The sequence below is a fragment of the Setaria italica genome, chromosome VII (genome assembly GCF_000263155.2).
Source record: "Setaria italica strain Yugu1 chromosome VII, Setaria_italica_v2.0, whole genome shotgun sequence".
NCBI lineage: Eukaryota > Viridiplantae > Streptophyta > Magnoliopsida > Poales > Poaceae > Setaria > Setaria italica.
In genome coordinates, this window is record NC_028456.1 from 35,012,831 (window position 1) to 35,035,469 (window position 22,639).

Consider the following 22,639-nt stretch of genomic DNA (forward strand, 5'->3'; position numbering starts at 1 on the left):
AATAATGTGGCAAGAGTGAGAAAAAATATACTACTGTAATAATATTTAATTATTGAGATGGCACGCTGATGATGATGGGCATGCATTCCTGCAGTCCAGTAAAGCTGCTAAACTCGCAGCTCTGCCCGATTAACGAACCAAATAATTCGGAGCAGAGCTGAGCTGAGGTTGCAGCTGCAGCCTGCGGCAGAGGCAGGCAGCCTGGGCTGCTGGTAGCCTGGTACGTAGCTGCTGCTGCTGCTGCTAACCTGCAAGCAGGCCGGGCAGGAGGAGGTGTCACATCAAGACAGGCCATGACTTTTCCTTGCTACCTCAGGTAGGCCTTGTTTAGTTGGCCAAATTGGGAGATGCCAAATTACTGTGCCAGCACTGTAGCACACTGTAGCGTTTCGCTTGTATTTGTGAATTATTGTCCAAATATTGACTAATTAGGCTCAAAAGATTCGTCTCGTAAAGTACAACAAAACTGTGCAATTAGTTTTTAATTTCGTCTACATTTAGTATTTCATGCATGTACCGCAAGTTTGATGTGATGGGGAATCTTCTTTTTGCATAGTGCCAAAGTTGGGTGTTGGGAGGTAACTAAACATGGCCGTAGTAGCTTGCGCCATGCTTTGGTGAGACTTTTCTTTTTTTTTTCTCTCCCTTTTGTGTCAGCAGTCAGCAGTCAGCTCAGTCACCTCCACTGCGTCTGCACGAGGGGACAGCATAGCTCCGTGCTTAGGGTAGTAAAAATGCAACCAAATTGTTGAACTCAAGAATGGAGGAGGGGCCATGCTAACTTAGGCCGTGTTTAGTTGGGGAATTTGGGAGGTGCCAAATTACTGTTACAGCACTGTAGCACACTGTAGCGTTTCGTTTGTATTTGTGAATTATTGTCCAAATATTGACTAATTAGGCTCAAAAGATTCGTCTCGCAAAGTACAACAAAACTGTGCAATTAGTTTTTAATTTCATCTACATTTAGTACTCCATGCATGTACCGCAAGTTTGATGTGATGGGGAATCTTCTTTTTGCATAGTGTCAAAGTTGGGAGTTGGGAGTAACTAAACATGGCCTTAAGCTGGTTTGAGGCTGCTGAATTAATGTAGCTAACTTGAAACAAGGAAAATAAAATAATTTACTTGCCCGAATAAATGTTGAAAAGGAAACAAAATAAAACAATGAGTAGGACCATGATATTTTTTTTTCAAAATTATATCAGGAACTTAGTAAAATTGTAGTGCTGCTGGGATTAAGGTCATCAGTCGAGCTTCAGACTTGATGGGTGTCCAATGGCGACAATGGTGGCGCCGTTGGCTGAAGCAAGCAGTGGAGAAAGATGCATGGTAAATGGCACATGAAACTGAAAGAGAGAGAGAAAAGTACAATCTGTAGAGAGAAGTGAAACTCAGCTTGGCTCAACATGTGGAAAGTCACACGGTCACACCTACAGGCTACTGCATTCGAGATACTTGGAGGTTGTGCAGGAGTAGAGCTGCTGTGCTCAACTCAAAGAAAGAAGCTAGGGTCATGTTTAGTTACCCCAAATTTCCAACTTTGGCACTATGTAAAAAGAAGATTCCCCATCACATCAAACTTGCGGTACATGTATGGAATACTAAATGTAGACGAAATCAAAAACTAATTGCACAGTTTTATTGTACTTTGCGAGACGAATCTTTTGAGCCTAATTAGTCAATGTTTGGACAATATTTCACAAATACAAACGAAATGCTACAGTTGCGTATTTATGGCAAAATGCTAATTTTGCCACTCCCAAATTGGGAACTAAACAAGACCTAGATGTTTGTTGTTTCCTCCTGATTGCTGCTGACGGCACACGTTCAGCTTGCGTTGCGCACGCCATTCCTCCTGTGGATGGCGATGTTTCCTTCTCGGTGACGCCACAACGGCACCACCGTTCGTCCAAATCGACACGAAACTGATGTTGAGCCGAGCACGACGTCGTCGTAGCGTAGCGTAGGACCCCCTCCCTGGTCTGCTCCGCTCCATGTTTCCCTCTCCAAAACCTTAGCCTTCATCGAGTTTCCGTGGACGCCAGGAGGCGGCCCATTACTTAGCACACGGCACGTGCTCCCTCGAGCAAGCCATGAAGACGACGATGGGGCTCGTGGTGCTCGCGGCCGCCGTCGCCGCGGCGGCGTTCCTATCGTCGACTCGACGACTCGCGGCGCGACGACGACGTGCCGGTGCTGGAGATACGTGGTGACGATGATGGCGGCCTGGAGCTGATCCCCGTTGACGGCGGCGCGACGGCAGGGGCGTAGCTAGGATTTGAACATAGACATAGGGGGGCAGGCAAGCAATACCGACAACAATCGTACATGATGGCATATACACATAGTATATATACTTATACGAACTTGGCCAGAGCATAGATAGCAACCAATTAAAGCTACAAATTTGGCTACATCATACATATGTTTGTTGATAAGAAGAAATTAAAGGTAGTTCTCAATTAGTTATCTTCGAATTGAATTAAATCGTATATACACGAATAAAATAAGATAGCATGTAGTGTTTGCCAACACAAAACATGTTACATCTTTAACTTGGATTTAGCTCGGGTTGGTTGCATACATCGAGATGAAAGTGTGGTAGCTGACACTCTAGCTAGCTGGGCTCTATCTTTGATTAGAAATGAGGAGGATAGTGTTTTTCTACTAGAGTTCAAATCTTTGAACTATCAGGTTTGGAGTCTTGGATCCAAAGGCACAAAGTGCTTGAAGATTTGTAAGTTGAGAGGTCTTCCAACTCAATTAGCTTCCGATGGTTTGCGTAATTTAATTAGCCCTAGTACCCACCTCAATCTAATTGTAAAGCATATATAGTTGCAATTGGAGATTAAAATCGTACGGAGGGAACGTGGAGCATAGGTCCATGGATTAGCAGCCTAGTGGGCTAGTGGCTACTGGCGCTGCATCTTGCAGGGCCGGCCGCACCAGCGGACGGTGGCCTGGAGTCTGGAGATCGAAGCACCACCTGACCAGCAGCGGTACGAGGAGCAAAGGCTTGTTTGTTGGGTTTGGGCTAGTCTAATACTCATCTTGGGCTAACAACTGCAGACGTTCATGAGATGGACCATGCTTGCTTAATTTAATTAGCAAGAAGATTCAGGGGGTGATCCTCTAGACAAACCGCAGCATTAGGGGGGGCAATTCAGGAACTGTAAGTCCATCTTTCTCCTGAATCCTTATATATCGTTCCTGCAATCCATCAGTAATCTGCTCTTAAACTTTGACGCAATTCAGATCCAAGTACAGTGCGGTGCTTGCGCCCTTGGATTGACTGGAATGTCAGGAGTTTGCTCTGCTCTTCTCATCTCGCATCGAATCCTAGTCGGGAAGATAAGTGGCGCCTGTCATCGCACCGATAAGGGCACAGTATTTGTGATGGATCATGTTTTTGTTTGAACTAGGTGCACATGTATTTGTAAAAATTCTGGGTGTGGCTAAGCTGTGGTCGTCAAATCTGTGACTGCGGTGGCCTGATGCAGCCGTCGAGCCGTAGCTAAAACGTGTAGGCGGCTCGTTGTCGTGAGACACACATGGTAGGCGTAGGCACACACAGAGACAGCATTCAAGTGACGAGTACCAGAGGGGACTAGCAGTTGCAACGGTGAGACAGCAACAGAACATGTACGAATTCAGTAGGACCGTCGGACGGGACACCCGGCTCCCTCCCAGTGATCGTGGACGCCGGACCGGATCGGATGGCAGCAGAGAACATTAACGCCCCCGGCACCGTGTCAGTGGCTGCTCCACATGCCTCCATCCTCTGCTTATATAGCTCAGAGACCTCGCTCGCCAGGTCAAGCGATGCCACACTGCTGGTAGCTCACCTAAAACAAATCTGCACCGGCCTGCGTCGTTGCACAGTGCAGACTTTACTCTGCTGCCTCCCTGCCTGCGTCCCAGCTTCTTCTTCGTCTCCGTCTCTCGCGATGCGCGCGGAGGTGCTGGTGCTCGTCGCCGCGGCGGCCTTCCTGTCGCTCGACTCGCTCAGCGACGTCAGGCGGCTCGAGATAGGGGACGGCGACGTCGAGCTGGTCCCGCTCGACGGCGCCGCGGGGCCCGAGAGCATCGTCTTCGACGAGAGCGGCGGCGGGCCGTACACGAGCGTGTCGGACGGGCGGGTCCTCAGGTGTCTGGCGGAGGAGCGGCGGTGGGTGGAGCACTCCTGCTCGGCGCCGGAGCTGTAAGTATTGCCGATGCCCGTCCGTCATGCTAGCTCTCTCTATTCATCTGGTACGTAGTAGCTCTTGTGATGTGCAGTGCAAAGTTAACGGTTGGGCCGTATAATAAGTAGTAACGCTGAAACTGACATGATCTCGACATCCTCTGGGCATAAATGACTCGATTCTGACATCATTTCCAGGGGCACAACAACATACAGTACTTTTCTTCTTCTTCTTCTTCTTTTGCCCCTGGCAGTAGGATGCAATTCAGTTGGGCAGGTTCAGGGTTTTCCAGACTTGGAACGAAGGATACTAAGCCGAGAGTTGTCAATCAAACCTGAGAAACCAGATAGCCTCTGATGCTATAAGTTTTCAGTATCTCTCTTTTGCTGATAATGAAGTAATGTTCTAATTCCAAGCACAATAATGAGCAAGATACTATTCCAACCTTTTATGACAATCTCCATCCATCATGGTAGCTCTCTGTTGCGCTCCCAGCGATGCAAACTCAAATATTCAAAGCTATGATTATGGTTGGGGCGTCAAATTAATGGTGCACATAATACTGATCGTGCCGTCTTCCCTACTGAAAATGACTGAAGAACTCATGGTACGACTTCATCGGACACCATGTCTTGGACAGAGTACAACATGCCAATATTTTTTGTCTCTCTCCAGTCACTGCCTCACTGGTCTGCAATTAATGAGGTTAAATGATTTTGCAATCTTGGAGTTAAGGATCTATTCGAGCTACTTTCTTCTGTTAAGAAGAGGTGAAAGTGGCCAAGCCTTGTAAAATTTAGCTTCTGGTGCAGTTTATTTTTAACTTTAATTCGCCCTAATATCCATTGGTAAAAAAAATACAAATCATATATTTTTTTCTCGAGAATCCAAACTTTTATGACCAACCCCTGGTCAAATTATATGTATTTAGTACATAAAAAATATGTTTCAAAATGGTATATCACATTGTTGATTCGTTCTGTAGCGATGATAGATATACTTTGAGAGCAAACCATGGTCAGAAGGTCTTATTTTTTACGTGGACGAACTAAGAAAAGCATCCTTCTTCTTTGAGCAATTTAATGATGTAAACAGAGAGGGGATTGATGATTGAGATGCAGTAAACAGTGTGCAGTAGTAGTCGATTATTCTAGGCAAAGCACCGCAGCTCATTATACTGATGTCTGTAATTAACAAGTGCAGGCTGGACAGTTGCAGAGGCTCTCAGGACCCGGGCCGGGAGCACGAGTGTGGGCGCCCACTGGGCCTCAGGTTCAACAGCGAGACGGGGGAGCTGTACGTCGCGGACGCGTACCATGGGCTGAGAGTGGTCGGGCCGGAGGATCACGTGTCCAGACCGCTGGTGCCGGAGTGGCAAGGGAGCCGCCCGTTCAGCTTCGCCAACGGCATCGAGATCGACTACGAAACCGGAGCCATCTACTTCACCGAGACCAGTACAAGGTTTCAGAGAAGGTGAATGCATCATCTTGGAACTTTAGTTTTATGTGCTTACTTTTCCTTTTCACATCAGTTTGATGATCTGAGATGTCCATTGACCATGGTTACTAAAATTCATCTGCAGGGAGTTTTTGAACATTGTTATATCGGGTGACAATACTGGTAGATTGTTAAAATATGACCCAAAGAGCAATCAAGTGGAAGTCTTGGTTGATGGTCTATCTTTCGCCAATGGCTTGGCAATGAGCACGGATGGCACATACTTGCTCCTTGCAGAAACCACAACTGGCAAAATTATGAGGTACTGGATCAAGACACCGAAAGCTTCGACCCTAGAACAAGTCGTGCAGCTACCTTGGTTTCCGGACAACATCAAGATGAGCCCCAGAGGAGGGTTCTGGGTTGGTCTCCATGCCAAGAGAGGGAAGATCGCCGAGTGGTCGATTTCTTACCCTTGGCTAAGGAGATTGATACTCAAGTTGCCGATGCGCCATGTCCAGCGTGCCTCATGGCTCTTGAATCGGCTTGGCCGTCAGGTTATAGCGCTGAGGTTGAGCGAGGATGGAAAAACAATAGAGGTGGTTAGTGTTCACGGTGCCGTACAAAAGGCTTTCAAGTCGGTCAGCGAGGTGGAAGAAAGGAATGGGAGCTTATGGATAGGCTCTGTTACGTCACCTTTTCTCGGAGTATATAAGTTGTAGAAGCTTATGATACGATTGAATATGCATCGGATATATGATTATTCACATGTATATGCTACTGTTTGTCCCACCATTATAAACAATGCGCATGCATTGATCAGCCTCAGGTTTGGGTCTTTTTCAGTGTTTCTAGGTTTTGGATCAAATATCAAGGCCCAATAATCACAACGAGCCATAGCTAGAGCTTTATCTTAAAAACTCTGAATATAGAGTTCGATGTCGCCGGGGGCTCCTCTCCCTGTCGGACTGCTTGTCGGCCTCCTCGGGACTCCTCTGCCTTTCCAAATCACATTTCACAGGTTTCCTTCCTTAATTAAGCCAATAGTTCGTGGCACGGCACACTCACCAGCTAGCCTATATATATCTGGGGCTCTCCTCGATCTCCTTGCGTGTCCAAGCCGATAGCCGCCGCATCCTCGCAGTCCCCAGCTCTTTGAGAGGCAAGGTTGGAGCGTCTGTTTCGAGAGGCAGAGAGCTTGGTGATCTTGCTTCGTGAGGGAGTGGTTGGTTGGTGCTAGATGGCGGGCGGTGGCAAGAGGAATGAGGAAGAAGTTTCAGCTCGATCGCTGCGATCCCTGCGGCGATCCGTGCGGTCCTTGACGACGAAGGAAGCGAGAGCCAAGGAGCAGTCCGAGATCCTGAAGATGAAGAGGGAGGCGAAGACTCTCATGAAGCGCAAGGCGGCGAAGCGCACGGCTGCGGCAGCGGTGCGTGCGACGAGAGAAACGAGGACGGCCTCGCCGGGGCAGCGGCCGGCGGCGGGCACATGAGGCAAGGTGGAGCACATGTGGGAGCGATGGAGAAGGCGAGCAGCTTGGGTTGCGCCGGAGGTGACCTAGCACCGCGACCCCGCGCCTCCTCGCCGCGTCCGTGCCCGACACGCTCCGCGTCCGTCCCAGGCGAGCAGCTCGGGCAGGGAGCGAGCAAGCACCGGCAGGCGGCGGCGGCAGCGGATGGCGAGTGGCGTCGGCGGCTGCGGATGGCGAGTGGCGGCGAGAACGGAACGGGGAACAGCACCGGCAGGCGGCGGCGGCGGTGGATGGCGAGTGGCGGCGGCGGGTGCGGATGGCGAGTGGCGGCGGCGGCGGGGGATGGCGAGTGGCGGCGAGAACGGACCGGGAAACAGCACTCGACCGGCGGCGGCGGCTGCGGATGGCGAGTGGCGGCGGTGGCGGGTGCGGATGGGGAGTGGCGGCGAGAACGGAAGGGAGACTTAACGGCGAACTGACGACCCACGTTCGGGGAAAAAAGCCCAAAAAAAAAGATCGGGGATGCGGTGGGAAAAAAAACCAGCGGGAGGAGAGGTGCGAGCGTGGTCCGGCGGGTGCGATCGGGTACGGTATATATATACCTAATAATATCTATAATAATATCTATAATAATATCTATGAACTTTGAAAAATTAAAATATCTAGAATGGAAGGAGTATCAATACAATGCAGATAGCAATATAAATGGCAACACTAGGTACAACCCGAATGGTAGCATGACAACATCCAAATGGTTCAATGCATACTTATGCTCTTGCAATCCAATTAGATTCCTCAATTAACCTCTTGATCTTCATGAATAAGCATTGATGGCAATAGCTGGAGGCAAGTTCAGAATTAGTGAAAGGAGCTTGAACGTGGAATAGAACATTTAAAAAATATAAAACTTGAGAGCGGTACATCATATCCTAATTTACCAACCATTTATTTTAGACTTGGTGTTTCTTTTAGGGGGTGTTTGGATACGAGGTACTAAACTTTAGGAGGGTCGTATCGGATGTTCGGACGCTAATTAGGAGGACTAAATATGAGCTAATCATAAAACTAACTGTAAAACCCCTATACTAATTCACGAGAAGAATCTATTAAGCCTAATTAATCCATCATACTGTGCAATATGTACTTGATTGGTTCTATATTTAGAAAAACGTGCATATACTATGCAATATGTAATTGATATACTGTGCAATATGTACTTGATTGGTTCTATATTTAGAAAATAAATAAAAATAAGAAATAAGTTAACTGATAACCGATTAATTTGATTAATTGAGCATCCGTATATTTATGGGCTTATCGATTGAGGTTTGTTGTATGAGTCATGTTTGAGATGGGATCATTTCCATATGAGTCAACCGATTATAGGGTTTTTAAAATTTAATTATTAATTGATTAGCTCTGCACATTTACTGAAGTTTCTTAAAATAAGCACTTGCCATGTGTACATTGTTGCTATAAACATAAAATTATTGTTTATTAGATTATTTTCTATAAATATAAATTCTTGTTTAGTGATTTTTTTACACTGCGTCACTCTGCTAGTATGTGGAAAGGAGGGGAAACAATTAAAACAAAGGGGAAAGAAAGGATAGTGTTGTTTGCTCACTCATTACTTGCCTTACGATTCTATTCTCCGAATACACGAAGACCGGATGTTGTTCAGACTGGTGCTATTTTGTAGATTCTTCCCAAGAGTGAGGAGGCAGAGGTTTCAGCTCGATCGCTGCGATCCCTGCGGCGATCCGTGCAGTCCTTGAAGACGAAGGAAGCGAGCGCCAAGGAGCGGTCCAAGATCCTGAAGCTGAAGAGGGAGGCGAAAGCTCTCATGAAGCGCACGGTGGCGGAGGCGGCCCAGTCGGCCGTCGGAAAAAAAGAGAAAGAAGGTGATCAAGACGACCGTCTTGGAATCGCAGCCCCACAAGCCCCTTGATGGTTTTCCTGAAGAGGAGCTGCCCAAGCTTTCTCAGGAAGTCCGCGAATTCTATGCCAAACGAAAGGCTACCGCTGACAAGATCCTGGAGTATGAGGAAGCTCTCATCAAGCAGTTCCGCAAAAAGAGCTATGCGGAGGACTACACGGAGGTCGAGATCAACTAGTGTAGAAAGTAATGTGTGCAAGCTAAGTGTATATATCGTCTCGTACTAGTGATTCCCATATCAGTTACCCAACATGTATTTTATGTTGTAAATGATCAGGTCGCAATTGTTGCTGATCAGAACAACAAGTCTTACTGGATATTTCTACCCAACTTTTTGCCAAGCTGTTCTATTTCCGTAGCCAGTGTTCCAGTTCTTGCTAATATATTTGGCCTTACAATGCAAGCCACACGGGTGAGAGTTATCCATTGTTTCATCATCAAGGCAAACAGCCAAACATCCATGATTTCATCACCAAGGCAAGCATTTTAAGTGTTCTTTTATTGGTTTCTTTGAGATACTATACTGATTTATTTACCAAATGTATTTGGATGTACTAATGGACAAATTGAAAAATCTATTGTCTCTGACAGACCATCAGGATGCATGTTTGAGCATTACTTATGTTTGTTTGTTTGTTTGACGACATTATGAGGAATGAACCATAGGTTTTGAAAGGATGATGGTCCTTTTTTCTATACTGAAATTTGCTGATCTAGTCCATTACAAGATTTGAATTTGTTTCCATCTCTGCAGCAAGCCAACAACAATTGCATTGGGCTTCTGCGCGAGTTCCCTCTTGTGGGCACTGAAGCTTCAGAGTTCTGCTGGACTGACTTCACGATTCGTTTTCTTTACCATGGCCATGTTTAGTTTTCTTCAAAATCCCAACTTTGACACTATGCAAAAAGAAGATTCCCCATCACATCAAACTTGCGGTACATGCATGGAGTACTAAATGTAGACGAAATCAAAAACTAATTGCACAGTTTTGTTGTACTTTGCGAGACGAATCTTTTAAGCCTAATTAGTCAATGTTTGGATAATAAATCACAAATACAAACGAAATGCTACAGTTGCGCATTTATGGCAAAATTTTAACTTTGACACTCCCAAATTGGTAACTAAACAAGGCTTTTAGTGGATTTGAGATGACAACTTGAAAAGTCAATTGAAAACATGTCCCGATGCGGTGAAAAGTTAAAACTACTCGAAAATTGCAAAAGCAATATAAATTTTTTTGAAAACCCAAAAACAGCAATATATGAGGTTCGTTTGGCCTTGAATCTTGTGGGCCAGGCTGACCCCGCAAGTTTGTTACGCTAGTGGACAAGGCACACGACGGCACGTCACCCTCACCAGTCAGGCAGTCACCACCACCACCCGTCCACCTCGCTCGCCAGTCAGGCAGTCACCACTCTCGCATGCTCGCCGCGGCGGCACCTGCTCAAGTCAGCCCGCCGAGCTAGCTGCCTCCGTGCCGGTTACGAAACCTCCCCCGTCCAGATGAGGATACAAGAAGGTATCTGAGTCATCCACCGGTTGCCCGTGGCTGCCTCTGCCTTGTCGGCCGCCGCCTCCTCTCCCTTTCCATTTGGGCCTTCGGCGGTTTCCTTCCTTAATTAAGCCAGAGCCGCCGCCACCGTCCCCTAAACCCCCGTGCGCCCCCCCTGAGTCCGCCGACGAGACCCACCCCGACGACCATGGCCTCCGCCGCTAAACCCTTCTGCTCCACCTCCCAAACCCCCACCCCCATCGCCAACCGCTTCCCATCCCAATCCCCATCCCTCTCCTCCCGCGCCGCCCCCCGCTTCGCCCATGGCCTCTCCGCCGCCGCCGTCAGGGCGAGCCCCGGCGCCCGCCGCCGCCTCGGCGCGCTGGCCCGCCCCATCCGGGCGTCGTCTCAGCAGCAGCAGCAGCCGCCGCGGCGGCCCGAGTACGTCCCCGGCCGCATCGACGATCCCAACTACGTCCGCATCTTCGACACCACTCTCCGCGACGGGGAGCAGTCCCCGGGCGCCACCATGACCAGCGCCGAAAAGCTCGTCGTCGCGCGCCAGCTCGCCCGCCTCGGCGTCGACATCATCGAGGCCGGCTTCCCGGCCTCATCCCCCGACGACCTCGACGCCGTGCGCTCCATCGCCATCGAGGTCGGCAACACCCCCGTCGGGGAGGATGGGCACGTGCCCGTCATCTGCGGCCTCTCGCGGTGCAATAGGAAGGACATTGACGCCGCCTGGGAGGCCGTCAGGCACGCGCGGCGCCCGAGGATACACACGTTCATTGCCACCAGCGAGATCCATATGCAGCACAAGCTCAGGAAGACGCCCGAGCAGGTGGTGGCCATTGCCAGGGAGATGGTGGCGTACGCCCGCAGCCTGGGATGCCCTGATGTCGAATTCAGCCCCGAGGATGCCGGAAGGTATTTCTATTGACACTGGAGAGACACTAACTGTTGCAAATTTTGTTGATTATTTATCAAATTTGTTTGAATCTTATCTGTAAGGAATAAGATCGAAATATTTGGTACCTCAAACTTTAATCTGGTATTAAACTTCCATCTGACTTATCTCGAGTTCTCAAATCAGCCGGCAATCTGTTGGCAGTTAAGCACCAAAGAGGTCCAAATTTAACGGAATTTAAGTTGATTTTGAGGCAAATTGATTGATACGTGTTGAATACTACTGAGCTTCTCTAGCTTGCAAAGTAGCATCACTTGGTGGGGAAAAAGATGGTGGGTACTCCATCTGATTTTATAAGGCATGGTATGACTTGGCACGGTCTTCCAAATAACACTTTAACCATTCATTTATCTTATATTATATTATTTATGGTTATAAATTTATAATCATTGTAGAGTATATTTGATTAAGAATCCAACCATATAAAATTTACATTATAAAAATAAAAAATTAATAGTCAAACTATTGGTTAAAGGTTGCAAAGTTTGAATCTTGATATGCGTGTGCGCCTTATAAATAAAAACGGAGGGAGTATTATCTACATTTTGGAAGCGGCTTTATTAACAAATCAAAACAGGGCAATAGTTGGTGACTACTGAAATTTTGTTGTCATGTTCAACCATAAGTAAACTTGTAAGCTTGCTTATTGGCGCATTTGAATTATATATATCTTTTCGCCTTGGCCAGTTCACTGTCGCAAAAGCAACAGTAAGCTCATGCTATTACACCCATAGTTTTTTATAGTATTTACAAACAAAAAAAATCCCATTTTCTGGTGTACATAAGGCTGTGGCATGATAGATTTCACTTTGCCATCCAGGTCAAATAGAGAGTTTCTGTATCATATACTAGAGGAAGTCATAAAAGCTGGAGCTACAACTCTCAACATCCCGGACACTGTTGGATACACTCTTCCTTATGAATTTGGGAACTTGATTGCTGACATAAAGGCAAACACTCCTGGGATTGAAAATGCTATCATTTCCACTCATTGCCAGAATGACCTTGGTCTTGCGACTGCCAACACATTAGCAGTACTACCTTTTCCTTATTTATTTCTATTTTTATATGATCTATTATCAATGGCCTAATCTTAAACCGGGTTACTAATTTGACTTAACTTTAGGGTGCTCGTGCAGGAGCGCGTCAGTTAGAGGTGACTATTAATGGTATTGGTGAAAGAGCCGGAAATGCATCTTTGGAGGAGGTGAGCTCATGTACTTGTCATATTATGTGCTGGACATACCTTACGAAATAGTCTGATAGGCTGTGAAAAGAAATATGAATTTTTGTTTCTACATGCCTAATATTTTCTGGCCTCGTTTTCAGGTTGTCATGGCAATTAAGTGTCGTGGGGAACTCTTAAATGGCCTGTATACTGGAATCAATTCCCAACATATTACTTTGACGAGCAAAATGGTACAATAATTGTTTCTTCTTTTGTTTATTTTCCTTTTGGTCTCTTTTGCATTTTCCAGATGAGTGAAATTTCTGGCGCAATGGTCTAATTATTTTAGGTACAAGAGCACAGTGGACTTCACGTACAACCACACAAAGCTATTGTTGGTGCCAATGCCTTTGCTCATGAAAGTGGAATCCATCAGGTAAACATATTTGCAGTCTCCTTTACTACATCAACTTATTGGACTTGTAGACTTATAGTAGTTGTGGGTTGGTTGTTTTTAAATCCATAGGATTGCTCCTTTGCACCTCCTCGGTAGTTGTTCGCAACTTGTAAATCATTGTTCTCACCATTGTGATGGATCAGTCTTGGCTTCACCTTGCATCATTGCTCTGAGACTGAGATATATTATTTTTATAGCTGATGATCACATTGGTATACGATTTAACTATTTTCATAAGTTGTGTTGGTTATAGGCTGGAATGGTTCTTCGTATCAATGTTCTTCTGTTTTGTTTTTTGTAGGATGGGATGCTTAAATATAAAGGAACTTATGAAATAATATCACCTGACGATATTGGTTTAACTCGTGCAAATGAATTTGGAATTGTTCTTGGGAAACTCAGGTATCATGCAACACTTCTTACCCTCTTTAGCTCACTTTCTCAAAAGATTTCACTTTTTTGTTGCATCTTGTACAAGTTTCCGTTGCATCTCAAATTTTGCATGATGGTAGAAGATGACATGAGCTATCCATTCATATTTTTGTTGGGATTTTTCGATCACTGTAGACATGCATTTTGAATTTGGTAACACGGTAACACCCTAATGGGCGGTAACACAGGAGTTGTTCTCTGGTGGCATGTGTACAATAAGTGTTACAAAAGTATGTTAGTAGGGTATGATGTAAAGCATTACACTACGGTCACGACCTAGATTCTATAATTCTATCAGTATGCTATGACATGCTATATTCTTGAACTGGACATTGATTGTTTGACGTGTAAGAGCTTTTTAATCAAACGTTTAGTCATTTTTATGCTTCTAGGATTGTTTTGTGCTCAAATGCATTATATTTTCATACACTTCTAGGTTAGCTGAATTGGATATTTGTTGCTCAAATCAGTTATGCAGGCATACAACGATAAATTAGGTCAGTTTGATAATCTCATTCATAGTAATGTTTTCTGTTCTTGGTTTTTCCAGTGGAAGGCATGCTGTGAGATCTAAGCTAGTGGAGGTACATCTTAGATATTTCCTTTGTTCTAGTCACAATTAGAGTTCTTCAATTTCAGTTATTACTGTTACCGGATGACATCATCATTGTTCATCTTGTAGCTTGGATATGAAATCAGTGACAAGGAATTTGAGGACTTCTTTAAACGCTACAAAGAGGTTGCGGAGAAGAAAAAGGTGAGGCTTTTCCAAAGTACTTGCTCTATTGCTACATTTTATTATTATCTATCTAAACATCGCATGCATTGATTAATAACTTTCACCTTCTTTTGTTTTCACCATCTCACAATGTTATCCTACATCTTTTTATTGGATCATTACATTTCCTTGGAGGGCTACTTGCTTCCATGCTCAATGTTTATCAAATTGTTATTATAATATGCATCTGTCCTTCATACACGCACTATGCATGGAAACTCACCAGTTAGTTCACCCTTTGTAGCGTGTAACTGATGAAGACATAGAAGCATTATTGTCAGATCAGATATTCCAGCCTAAGGTTATTTGGTCCCTTGCTGATGTACAGGTATAATTGAGCTGCATTCAGCTAAACTTTGGTTAATAGGAATGTGATATGCTAAGCTTGAAATGTTATGCACCCCTTTGCAGGCAACATGTGGAACACTTGGTTTATCTACAGCAACTGTGAAACTGATAGCACCAGATGGAGAGGAGAAAATAGCATGTTGTGTGGGAACAGGCCCAGTCGATGCAGCTTATAAGGCTGTTGACGAAATAATCCAGGTTTGTTGCTGCCACATTTTTTTACCTTTCTTGCGCTGGTACATTATTTCTAACGGGATGAGATATTTGGATGCAATACCTTTTTTGGGGGCAATTATAGAACTAATTATATCTGGTGAACCTCTTGCTTATTATCATCATGATGATATGCTAAAATGCACAAATTTAACTAGGATTTGCATGAAAATGTGATAAATTTCAACAGACGATACACTGGTTTTATGTTAAAAATGAAATGGCATATATGTAGTGGCATGATCTGTAGCTTATTACCATGATTGATGAGAGCATGAAGTCTGAGTAAGTTTTAGCAGTAAGGAAGACATGAAATGTCCATTGTGCTAATTGGGAAGGTAACAAGGCCCATTTCAATCTGTGGCATCATACAATGTGATATTAGATATTTTATGGACAACCGTTTCTGACTTTGTTTGGAAAAATGGGTGTGTTACTTTTTTGTGGTGTCATTGTAAGAATAACTGGTGTATTAAAAATTAAGATGTCAAATGTTTAATTATCTAACATGTATTGAGTATAACATGGTTTGTCTAGTATCAGTCTGGAGTAGAGAACCACAAATGGACTAACTGGTGCATCCAGGACCTAATGCAACCACTAAATAATTGTATCTCATTGACTATCGTTTTATCAGTACCAAGAGAAATCTAATGGTATTTACAATCAGCAGATTCCAACTGTTCTCCGAGAATATGGTATGACTTCAGTCACAGAAGGCATTGACGCAATTGCAACCACTCGAGTGATTATCACTGGAGATTTGAGCAACAACTCCAAGCATGCCTTGACTGGTCACTCTTTCAATCGCTCCTTCAGGTTATAGCCCTTCCAAATCCATTTTCATGTCTTTTATGCTCTCTTGCTATTCGTTACCTCATCTCTTGTGCTTGTTGACATCAGTGGGAGTGGGGCATCAATGGACGTTGTTGTGTCCAGCGTCAGAGCCTACCTGAGTGCCCTGAACAAGATGTGCAGTTTTGCTGGTGTTGTAAAAGCCAGCAGCGAAGTACCTGAGAGCACAAGTGTTTAAAGTGAGCTCGGCGTTCCCTTTGGTTCTCATATGGGCTGAGCATGTAAGAGCTCTGGACCAACTCCGGGCGACATTTCGTTTCAGTATAGGCTGGGTTGATATTGGGTTTTTCCCTTCGTCAGCGTGAAGATTGTGCCGTTCGTTTTGGAGGATCGTCTGGTTAGGACAGTCATGAAGCTTTTGGCCTATGCAGTGTACAATTTGTATGTTATAGACCATACTTTCAATAAGGAAATGATAGGGTCTATGTAGCCATCTGTTGGATGATTTCGCAACCCCAAATCTGTCGTCTTTTCTGATAATTGGGAATACCATGGACCGGATTTACCTCCTTTTTCCTTCTGCCCCTTTTGAGTATTCCACCCTAGCAGTAAAACAACCTTAGTTCATCTATTGCTTAATAAGGTAAAGCGATATATCTATCGATCGGCTTCTTTATTTTATCTAAGGTTCATGAAATTCTCCTTCGTAATGATGCTATATATACTTCCTTTAAAAAAATGATGCTATATATGCTCATCATACAAATTGTACTGCAATAAGCCAGCAACCAACTCTGAATTTCCTGAATCGGCGGCCCCTGCGTAGGAGCCGGAATCCTGTTCCGATGAGTCCGAACGGGAACCCCGGTCGAGCGCGACTCGGAACCGAATTGGTAGCGCCTCGCTCGCACGCCTCATCATCATCTAATAAGAATGCCCGCGAGCGCGCTTCGCTCATCTCGTCTCGGCGCGCTAGCTTTTCTTCTGTTGTGTTTGTGTCGTCAAGAAGATGGCCAGCGACGACGGCTACGGCGACGTTTCCCTAATGGCCGCCGAAGAGCCTCATCGTGCGGACCCCGAGCTGCCGCAGCCGGCGTCGCCGCCGACGGAGCCCATGAACACGGAGGAGTACCTCCACGCCTTGGCGAGCTATGATCGCCTCGCGGCGTCGGTGCAAGGCCCAAACGTGGCGCCGCCGACGGAGCCCACGAACTTGGCGGGGCTCGTCCCCATGTATCGACGCCTTGCGGCGTACTTGCCTTCCACGCTGGCACTGGCAGTGCCAGGTCCACACGGGGCGCCTGTTACCGTCGACCTGAATCGCCTCGTGTACGTTTGGCGTGCGGGGGAGCGGGACGGCGACGGCGACGTCGTCGGAGCGGACGACGCGTACGTGCACGGGGGGTTCGGCGCCGTCCCGGCGTCGGGCGACGCCATGGCTGCTCTGCCGGAGACGACGGTGGGCGAGGGAGAGGTGCCGGAGGAGTGCGCGGTGTGCCTCGTGGGCTACGAGGCGGGCGACAAGATGAGGACGATGCCGTGCTCGCACGGCTTCCACGAGCACTGCATCCTCGGCTGGCTAGCGGTCAGCCGCCTCTGCCCGCTCTGCCGTTTCGCGCTGCCGGCCGAGGTGGAATTGGATGTGGAGGACGAGGGATCGGACGACGACGACGAAGCTGACGACGACGACGTGGCATGCTAGAGTCAGTAACTCTGTACGTAGCGATCTTTTGAGTTGGTGGTTAAGCTTCAGTTGTGCCCCGTGACCTACTATCTGATGCTCTGACAGTCCGATCGGCATGTAACCGGGGTTGAACAATTTCATGCAGTAACAGTCAGCTGCCAATAATAGCTTCTCTCGGATGTTTTCCCCTGTAATTCAGTTGCTTATTGCAACAACCTGTAATCTCGCCCTTGCTGATCAGGGTCAATGAGGCGATGAACAGTTCGTTCAGTTCTGAAAATAACACGATTTTTTCTTTCGCAAAGGTGATTCCTTGGCACGGCGGCCGGTAGTGTTCAGTAAGAACACTGATGTGCGTTTTTTTTATGTGTACTCAGTGTTATGATGACTTCTGAACGCATGCATGCTTAGCGCATGTCCATGACCAATCCGACTCCGACAGTGGAAAATCCGGCCGCTAGCGGCATGGCTGTGATGATGATGAATTGATGATGCTCTCGCCTTCTTCTCTGATCTTGAGCCATGGAGCGTGACCAGCGGAGCTCGACGAGCCACCGCTCACCAACAAGGGCGTCATGCCTTCCTCGCCGGTCGCAGTCGCCACCGCACCGGCTGAGCTGAACGAATGCATTTGGCGGCTCGCGTTACCTGCAACTATTGCTGTCCGGGAAGAAGAGAGCCTCGCCGTGGCCGCAGGCGGCGCAGCACCATGGATGTCGGCCCGGCCGCCGGGTGCAAGGATATGGAGCCCGAGTAGTAGCGGCGGGAACGAGGCGCGAAGCTGAGGCGGCGGTCGTGGAGGTCGGGGGTGGACGGTATCTCATTTACCGTCCACCCCTCGGGTCCTGGAGGCCGTTGGATCAGACCGGATCGGAACACCGTCGCAGTTGACTTGGTCGTTTTGGGTCTCGGGAGGCAGAGGCGGGGGTCAGGTGCATCGCGTGAGGATGGCGAGCGGCGGGTCTCGACGGCAGCCATGCTGCTGGACGACGCCGGCAGTTCCGCCGCCGCGTTCTTCGACAGCCACGCCGCTGGACGACGCCGGCAGTTCATTGGCCAACTGGGATTATCAGCGGCGGCGTCGTACGGGAACGGTGGCTTCGGCGCCGTGCCGGCCTCGAGCGAGGCGGCCGCGCGCGGCTGCCGGAGACGACCGTGCGCGAGACGGGGGATCAGAAGGAGTGCGGCGTGTGCCTGGATGATTTCGCGGAGGGCGACAAGATCAGGGCCATACCCTGCTCGCACGGCTTCCATGAGAGCTGAATCATCAGGTGGCTCGGGACCAGCCGCCTCTGCCCGCTCTGCTGGAGTGCTGGGCACAGTTCTCCTTCCCCTGGCGGTTTACAATTTTTAACTTTTCTAATGCAAATATTTTTTTGAAAAGCATTTCTAATGTAAATATGATGCATAAATATATAATAAATCATGGATATATGGTTATGCGATCTCTTTGCCCATACAAAATTTGTGTATCCAGCGTATTGTATCCAGCTTTCCAGCTGAATCACAGATTATTCGCTGAAGGTATAAACTACAGTGAGTGAGTTGGTGCTAGCGTTCATATGACCAAAGCTTTGAGTAGGACACGACATAAAAAAGTCACACAAACACAAACAAGATACTTAAGCTGTTTGATAGGTACCTGTAGTGTTGTAGACGATGGCCTTTGTACACATAACGATCACATCCCCCGGATCAATGATGTGTTCTTGTGGTCATATGTACATGAGAAAAATAAATCTTATGTAATCTATGTTGTCAGGCAAATGTCAATAATATAATGTACTGTTCTTTTGGTGGAATTTAGCCGAGGAGGAGGCCATGGCTGGTCTGCCGGAGACGGCGGTGCAGAGCGAGGGCGAGATCATGGGGGAGAAAGAGTGCGCGGTATGCCTGGGAGCTTACGAAGCCAGCGACACGGTCAGGACCTTGCCCTGCTCGCACGGCTTCCACGAGCGCTGCATCTTCCAGTGGCTCCGGGTCAGCCGCCTCTGCCCGCTCTGCCGCTTCGCGCTGCCGGCGGCGGCCGAGGAAACGGAGTCATTCGCGGATGAGGAAGATGATGACGATGATGGCGAGGAAGATGACGACAATGGCGATGGCGAGGAAGATCACGACGATACATTGGAATCAATACAATTCTGTTTTTGTAATGTAAAAATATGAAGCAAAAAGATATTGCATATTTGCATGCAAGGCCGGAAGGCCCAATGCCCAAATATGCCTAGGGCGTCTTCTGTAAAAGAAAAAAAAATTAAGAAGATCTCGATTGATCGGCGGCGCGACTTGTCAAACAACAAATGCCAGTCTGCCGGCGATGACGGTGGCGGAGATAGGGAGGACGAGTGCGCGGAGAGTTACGTGGAGGGCGACGACAGGATCAGGACGATGCCCTGCTCCTGCTCGCACGGATTCCATGAGGGCTGAGGGGATGCGTGATACAATGCAAACACGGAGTAGGATCAACGTTTCAGTCAGACAGAGGCAGACACGAGGTGATTTCTAGAATGTTCATCTCAGCCCGATCAACTATATGTTATTAATTATTAAATATATTATATACCGGTTCGAAGTATTCGTGGCGGTTCAGGATCCTTTGGTTCAGCCTTCAACCTGCCGTGGCTTCAGCAGTTTTGGCCTATACAAATCTCACATCTCACAGCACCCTTATTCCTGCTTTTGCCTGCCGTAGCTTTTAACTTTTCACAAAAATTACCCATCTGCCATTAGTTATGTTGTACCGATTTGTTTTTATTTTTCTTTCTTCCCCGACGTCTCCTCCTCTCCCGTCCCCGACGCGGCGACCGGACCCCTCCTTCTCCCTCCTGGGCAGCGACGCCCCTCCTCCTCCTCTCCCGGCCAGCAGCGGTAGCGGCTCTCCTCTTCCCCTCCCGACCTGCGGCAGCGGCACCCCTTCTCCTCCTCTCCCGGCTGGCGGCGCCGGTGCCCCTCTTCGCGCCCACCACCGCGACGCCGTGGAGAGGGAGGAGGAGGAGCAGGGGAGGTGGGGTGGAGCAGTGGAGAGACTGGAGAAAGAAGAAGGGGATGACGAGCGGTCCGCTCGTCAGTGAGAGGGAGAGGGGGACTATGAATGACATATGGGATCCACTTGTTACTTTTTCCAAAAGCCACCGTTGTTCCACCAAGCGGCTTTTCGACAGCCAACGGTCCACAACTCACAGCTACTTTTTCATAACTCACAACTACTTTTTCAAAAGCTACAGCTGAACCAAACACACCCTCAATCAACGGCAAACCGACGGTTCAACATGCTGATAACGGTTGAACCAATAAACCATTGAAACGAGACTCTCACCGATTCGATGACCGGTTCGGTCCTAATAACTGCTGCTCATGTGATGCACGAAGAAAGAGCTAGCGTCAACGACGCCGCTCACGCCGGGACGCGTCCCAACTGTCGTCCCAAGGATCGAACCGCATCGATCCCGTCCCCTGTTTCGGTACGGCGAACCCGGGACGCGGAACTTCCCCTCGTCCCGCGTTCCGTGTGACAGTGGTCGGCGGTGAACTCACTGCGGACGGTGCGTACATGAACGGCGGGTTCGGCGGCATAATTTTTTTTCTTGTACAAATTAAAATCCGTAGGTCAGGTATAAATGTTTAGGTTTAGGGTGCCTTTTGTACCAAAAAATCCTACAAATCCAGAGGCATCAATCCCAATAGTCCCTTGCTCGCTCCCCTGATCTAGGGCTACGTACATATCAGATGGAAGATGGCGGCGGCGCCGACACCAACGACGCCTCTCCGACGAGCGGCCAGCGGGAACAGCCGACGACGACGGCTCCGGTCTCGCTGTTGCCCTCGGGACGGCGAGCGCCCTCAGACGATCCATTGCTGTCGCAGTCGCAGGGCGATGCGACCGCGGACCTTGACCGCACCATGGAGACCGCACGGCGGGTTTTGAGTGAGCTTCATCGGCAGGGGCTGCGCGACGCCGCCCAAGAAGCCCAAGACCTCGGGCTGGAAGATGCGTACAGGAACGGCCGCTTCGGCGCCGTCCCGGCGTCGAGCGAGGCCATCGCGTGCCTGCGGGAGACGGCAGCGGCGGAGACAAGGGAGGACGGGTGCGCGGTGTGCTTCCAGAGTTACGAGGAAGGCGACAGGATCAGGACGATGCCATGCGCGCACGGCTTCCATGAGAGCTGCATCATCAGGTGGCTCGGGATCAGCCGCCTCTGCCCGCTCTGCCGCTTCGCGCTGCAAGCTGAAGCCGGAACGGATTGATGAGGAACCGCGCACTAGTAGTATGCGGATCAAACACTATCTTTATTTTCTTTGTTTCCTGATTTTTGGTCTCAGCTCCTGTACTCTCTCAACTTTCTTTAAATTCAACCCCTCCTGGTTCCTCTAGAGAAACAAAGGCTAGAGTTTTGCAAAGGGGGTCGCGTTCTCTGTTACCCGGGCATTGTCCTTTTACTCCGAGAGTCCGAGTCCTGTTCAATAAACTGCCGTTACCGCCACGACATCAACCGATCGATGCTACCACCGTACGCAATAAAACTTGGATTTCCGACGCCGACGCCCGCCAATCGACCACATCTCGACCCCTGCATCTTCTTGGCTGCCTGTCCACTCGTCGGAGCACGAGCAGGTACGCGCCGCCGGCGGGGGGCATGCAGATGGAGGTGGCGCGTCCGCCGGGAGGGTTCCTGTTGCCGCACCAGATATACCACGAGACGCGGCCGACGACGAACGCCGCGCCGGCGGCGACAGCAGGAGGACCCCGCGTCACCGCACCCCACGAGTTCTACGACGGCTCGATGATGGCTACGCGCAGCGTGCCGGCCTCGGCCAGTGCCGTCGCGGGCCTGCCGCAGACGACGGTGGCCGCGAGCGGCGAGGAGAGCGGGGACGGCGGGTCCGCCTGCGCGGTGTGCCTGGAGGCGTACGCGGCCGGCGACGCGTTGAGGACGATGCCGTGCGCGCACGCGTTCCACGAGGGGTGCATCGTGGAGTGGCTCTCCGTCAGCCCCTTGTGCCCGCTCTGCCGCTTCAAGCTGCCCACCCAGGCGGAGGAGGACGCCGCCCAACCCCAACAGCCGCCACGCCTGGGATGACGAGACGATCGTGCCCGTGGCGCTCCTAGCTAATTTGGTTAGATGCAAAAAAAAGTGTGCTGATTAAATTCTTTGTCGATACGAATATACGAGGTCTTGCGATGTAACGACCTAAATGAAATTACATTGCTGAGCATTGCATCATGAGCATCATTGTTTACTAGTACAAAATTTCTTTTGTGCTTGTTTGAATGC

The 22,639-nt window shown here is 48.5% G+C and overlaps 5 protein-coding genes across 5 annotated transcripts; all 5 read left to right on the forward strand.

The window, feature by feature from the left end:
* Window positions 1-3,807: 3,807 nt before the first annotated feature.
* On the forward strand, window positions 3,808-6,459 carry LOC101753750 (protein STRICTOSIDINE SYNTHASE-LIKE 10). Its single transcript, XM_004977444.4, has 3 exons — window positions 3,808-4,201; window positions 5,388-5,657; window positions 5,767-6,459. Exons 1-3 carry the CDS (start codon window positions 3,948-3,950, stop codon window positions 6,341-6,343), a joined length of 1,101 nt encoding a protein of 366 aa, XP_004977501.1. The 5' UTR covers window positions 3,808-3,947; the 3' UTR covers window positions 6,344-6,459.
* A 3,980-nt stretch (window positions 6,460-10,439) lies between these two features.
* LOC101754154 (2-isopropylmalate synthase A) lies at window positions 10,440-16,309 on the forward strand. The gene is made up of 12 exons (XM_004977445.3): window positions 10,440-11,451; window positions 12,312-12,525; window positions 12,618-12,698; window positions 12,821-12,910; window positions 13,009-13,095; window positions 13,418-13,518; window positions 14,099-14,132; window positions 14,231-14,305; window positions 14,571-14,654; window positions 14,738-14,872; window positions 15,561-15,706; window positions 15,791-16,309. The coding sequence occupies exons 1-12, from the start codon at window positions 10,733-10,735 to the stop codon at window positions 15,918-15,920; spliced, it is 1,896 nt and encodes a 631-aa protein (XP_004977502.1). The 5' UTR covers window positions 10,440-10,732; the 3' UTR covers window positions 15,921-16,309.
* Window positions 16,310-16,691: 382 nt separating this feature from the next.
* On the forward strand, window positions 16,692-17,537 carry LOC111257978. The gene has a single exon (XM_022828582.1). The coding sequence runs from the start codon at window positions 16,692-16,694 to the stop codon at window positions 17,382-17,384; it is 693 nt and encodes a 230-aa protein (XP_022684317.1). The 3' UTR covers window positions 17,385-17,537.
* A 1,650-nt stretch (window positions 17,538-19,187) lies between these two features.
* Window positions 19,188-19,532, forward strand: LOC101775352 (E3 ubiquitin-protein ligase RNF181). The gene has a single exon (XM_004978305.1). It carries the CDS (start codon window positions 19,188-19,190, stop codon window positions 19,530-19,532), a length of 345 nt encoding a protein of 114 aa, XP_004978362.1.
* A 2,468-nt stretch (window positions 19,533-22,000) lies between these two features.
* LOC101775758 (E3 ubiquitin-protein ligase RNF181) lies at window positions 22,001-22,444 on the forward strand. The gene has a single exon (XM_004978306.1). The coding sequence runs from the start codon at window positions 22,001-22,003 to the stop codon at window positions 22,442-22,444; it is 444 nt and encodes a 147-aa protein (XP_004978363.1).
* Window positions 22,445-22,639: the final 195 nt, after the last annotated feature.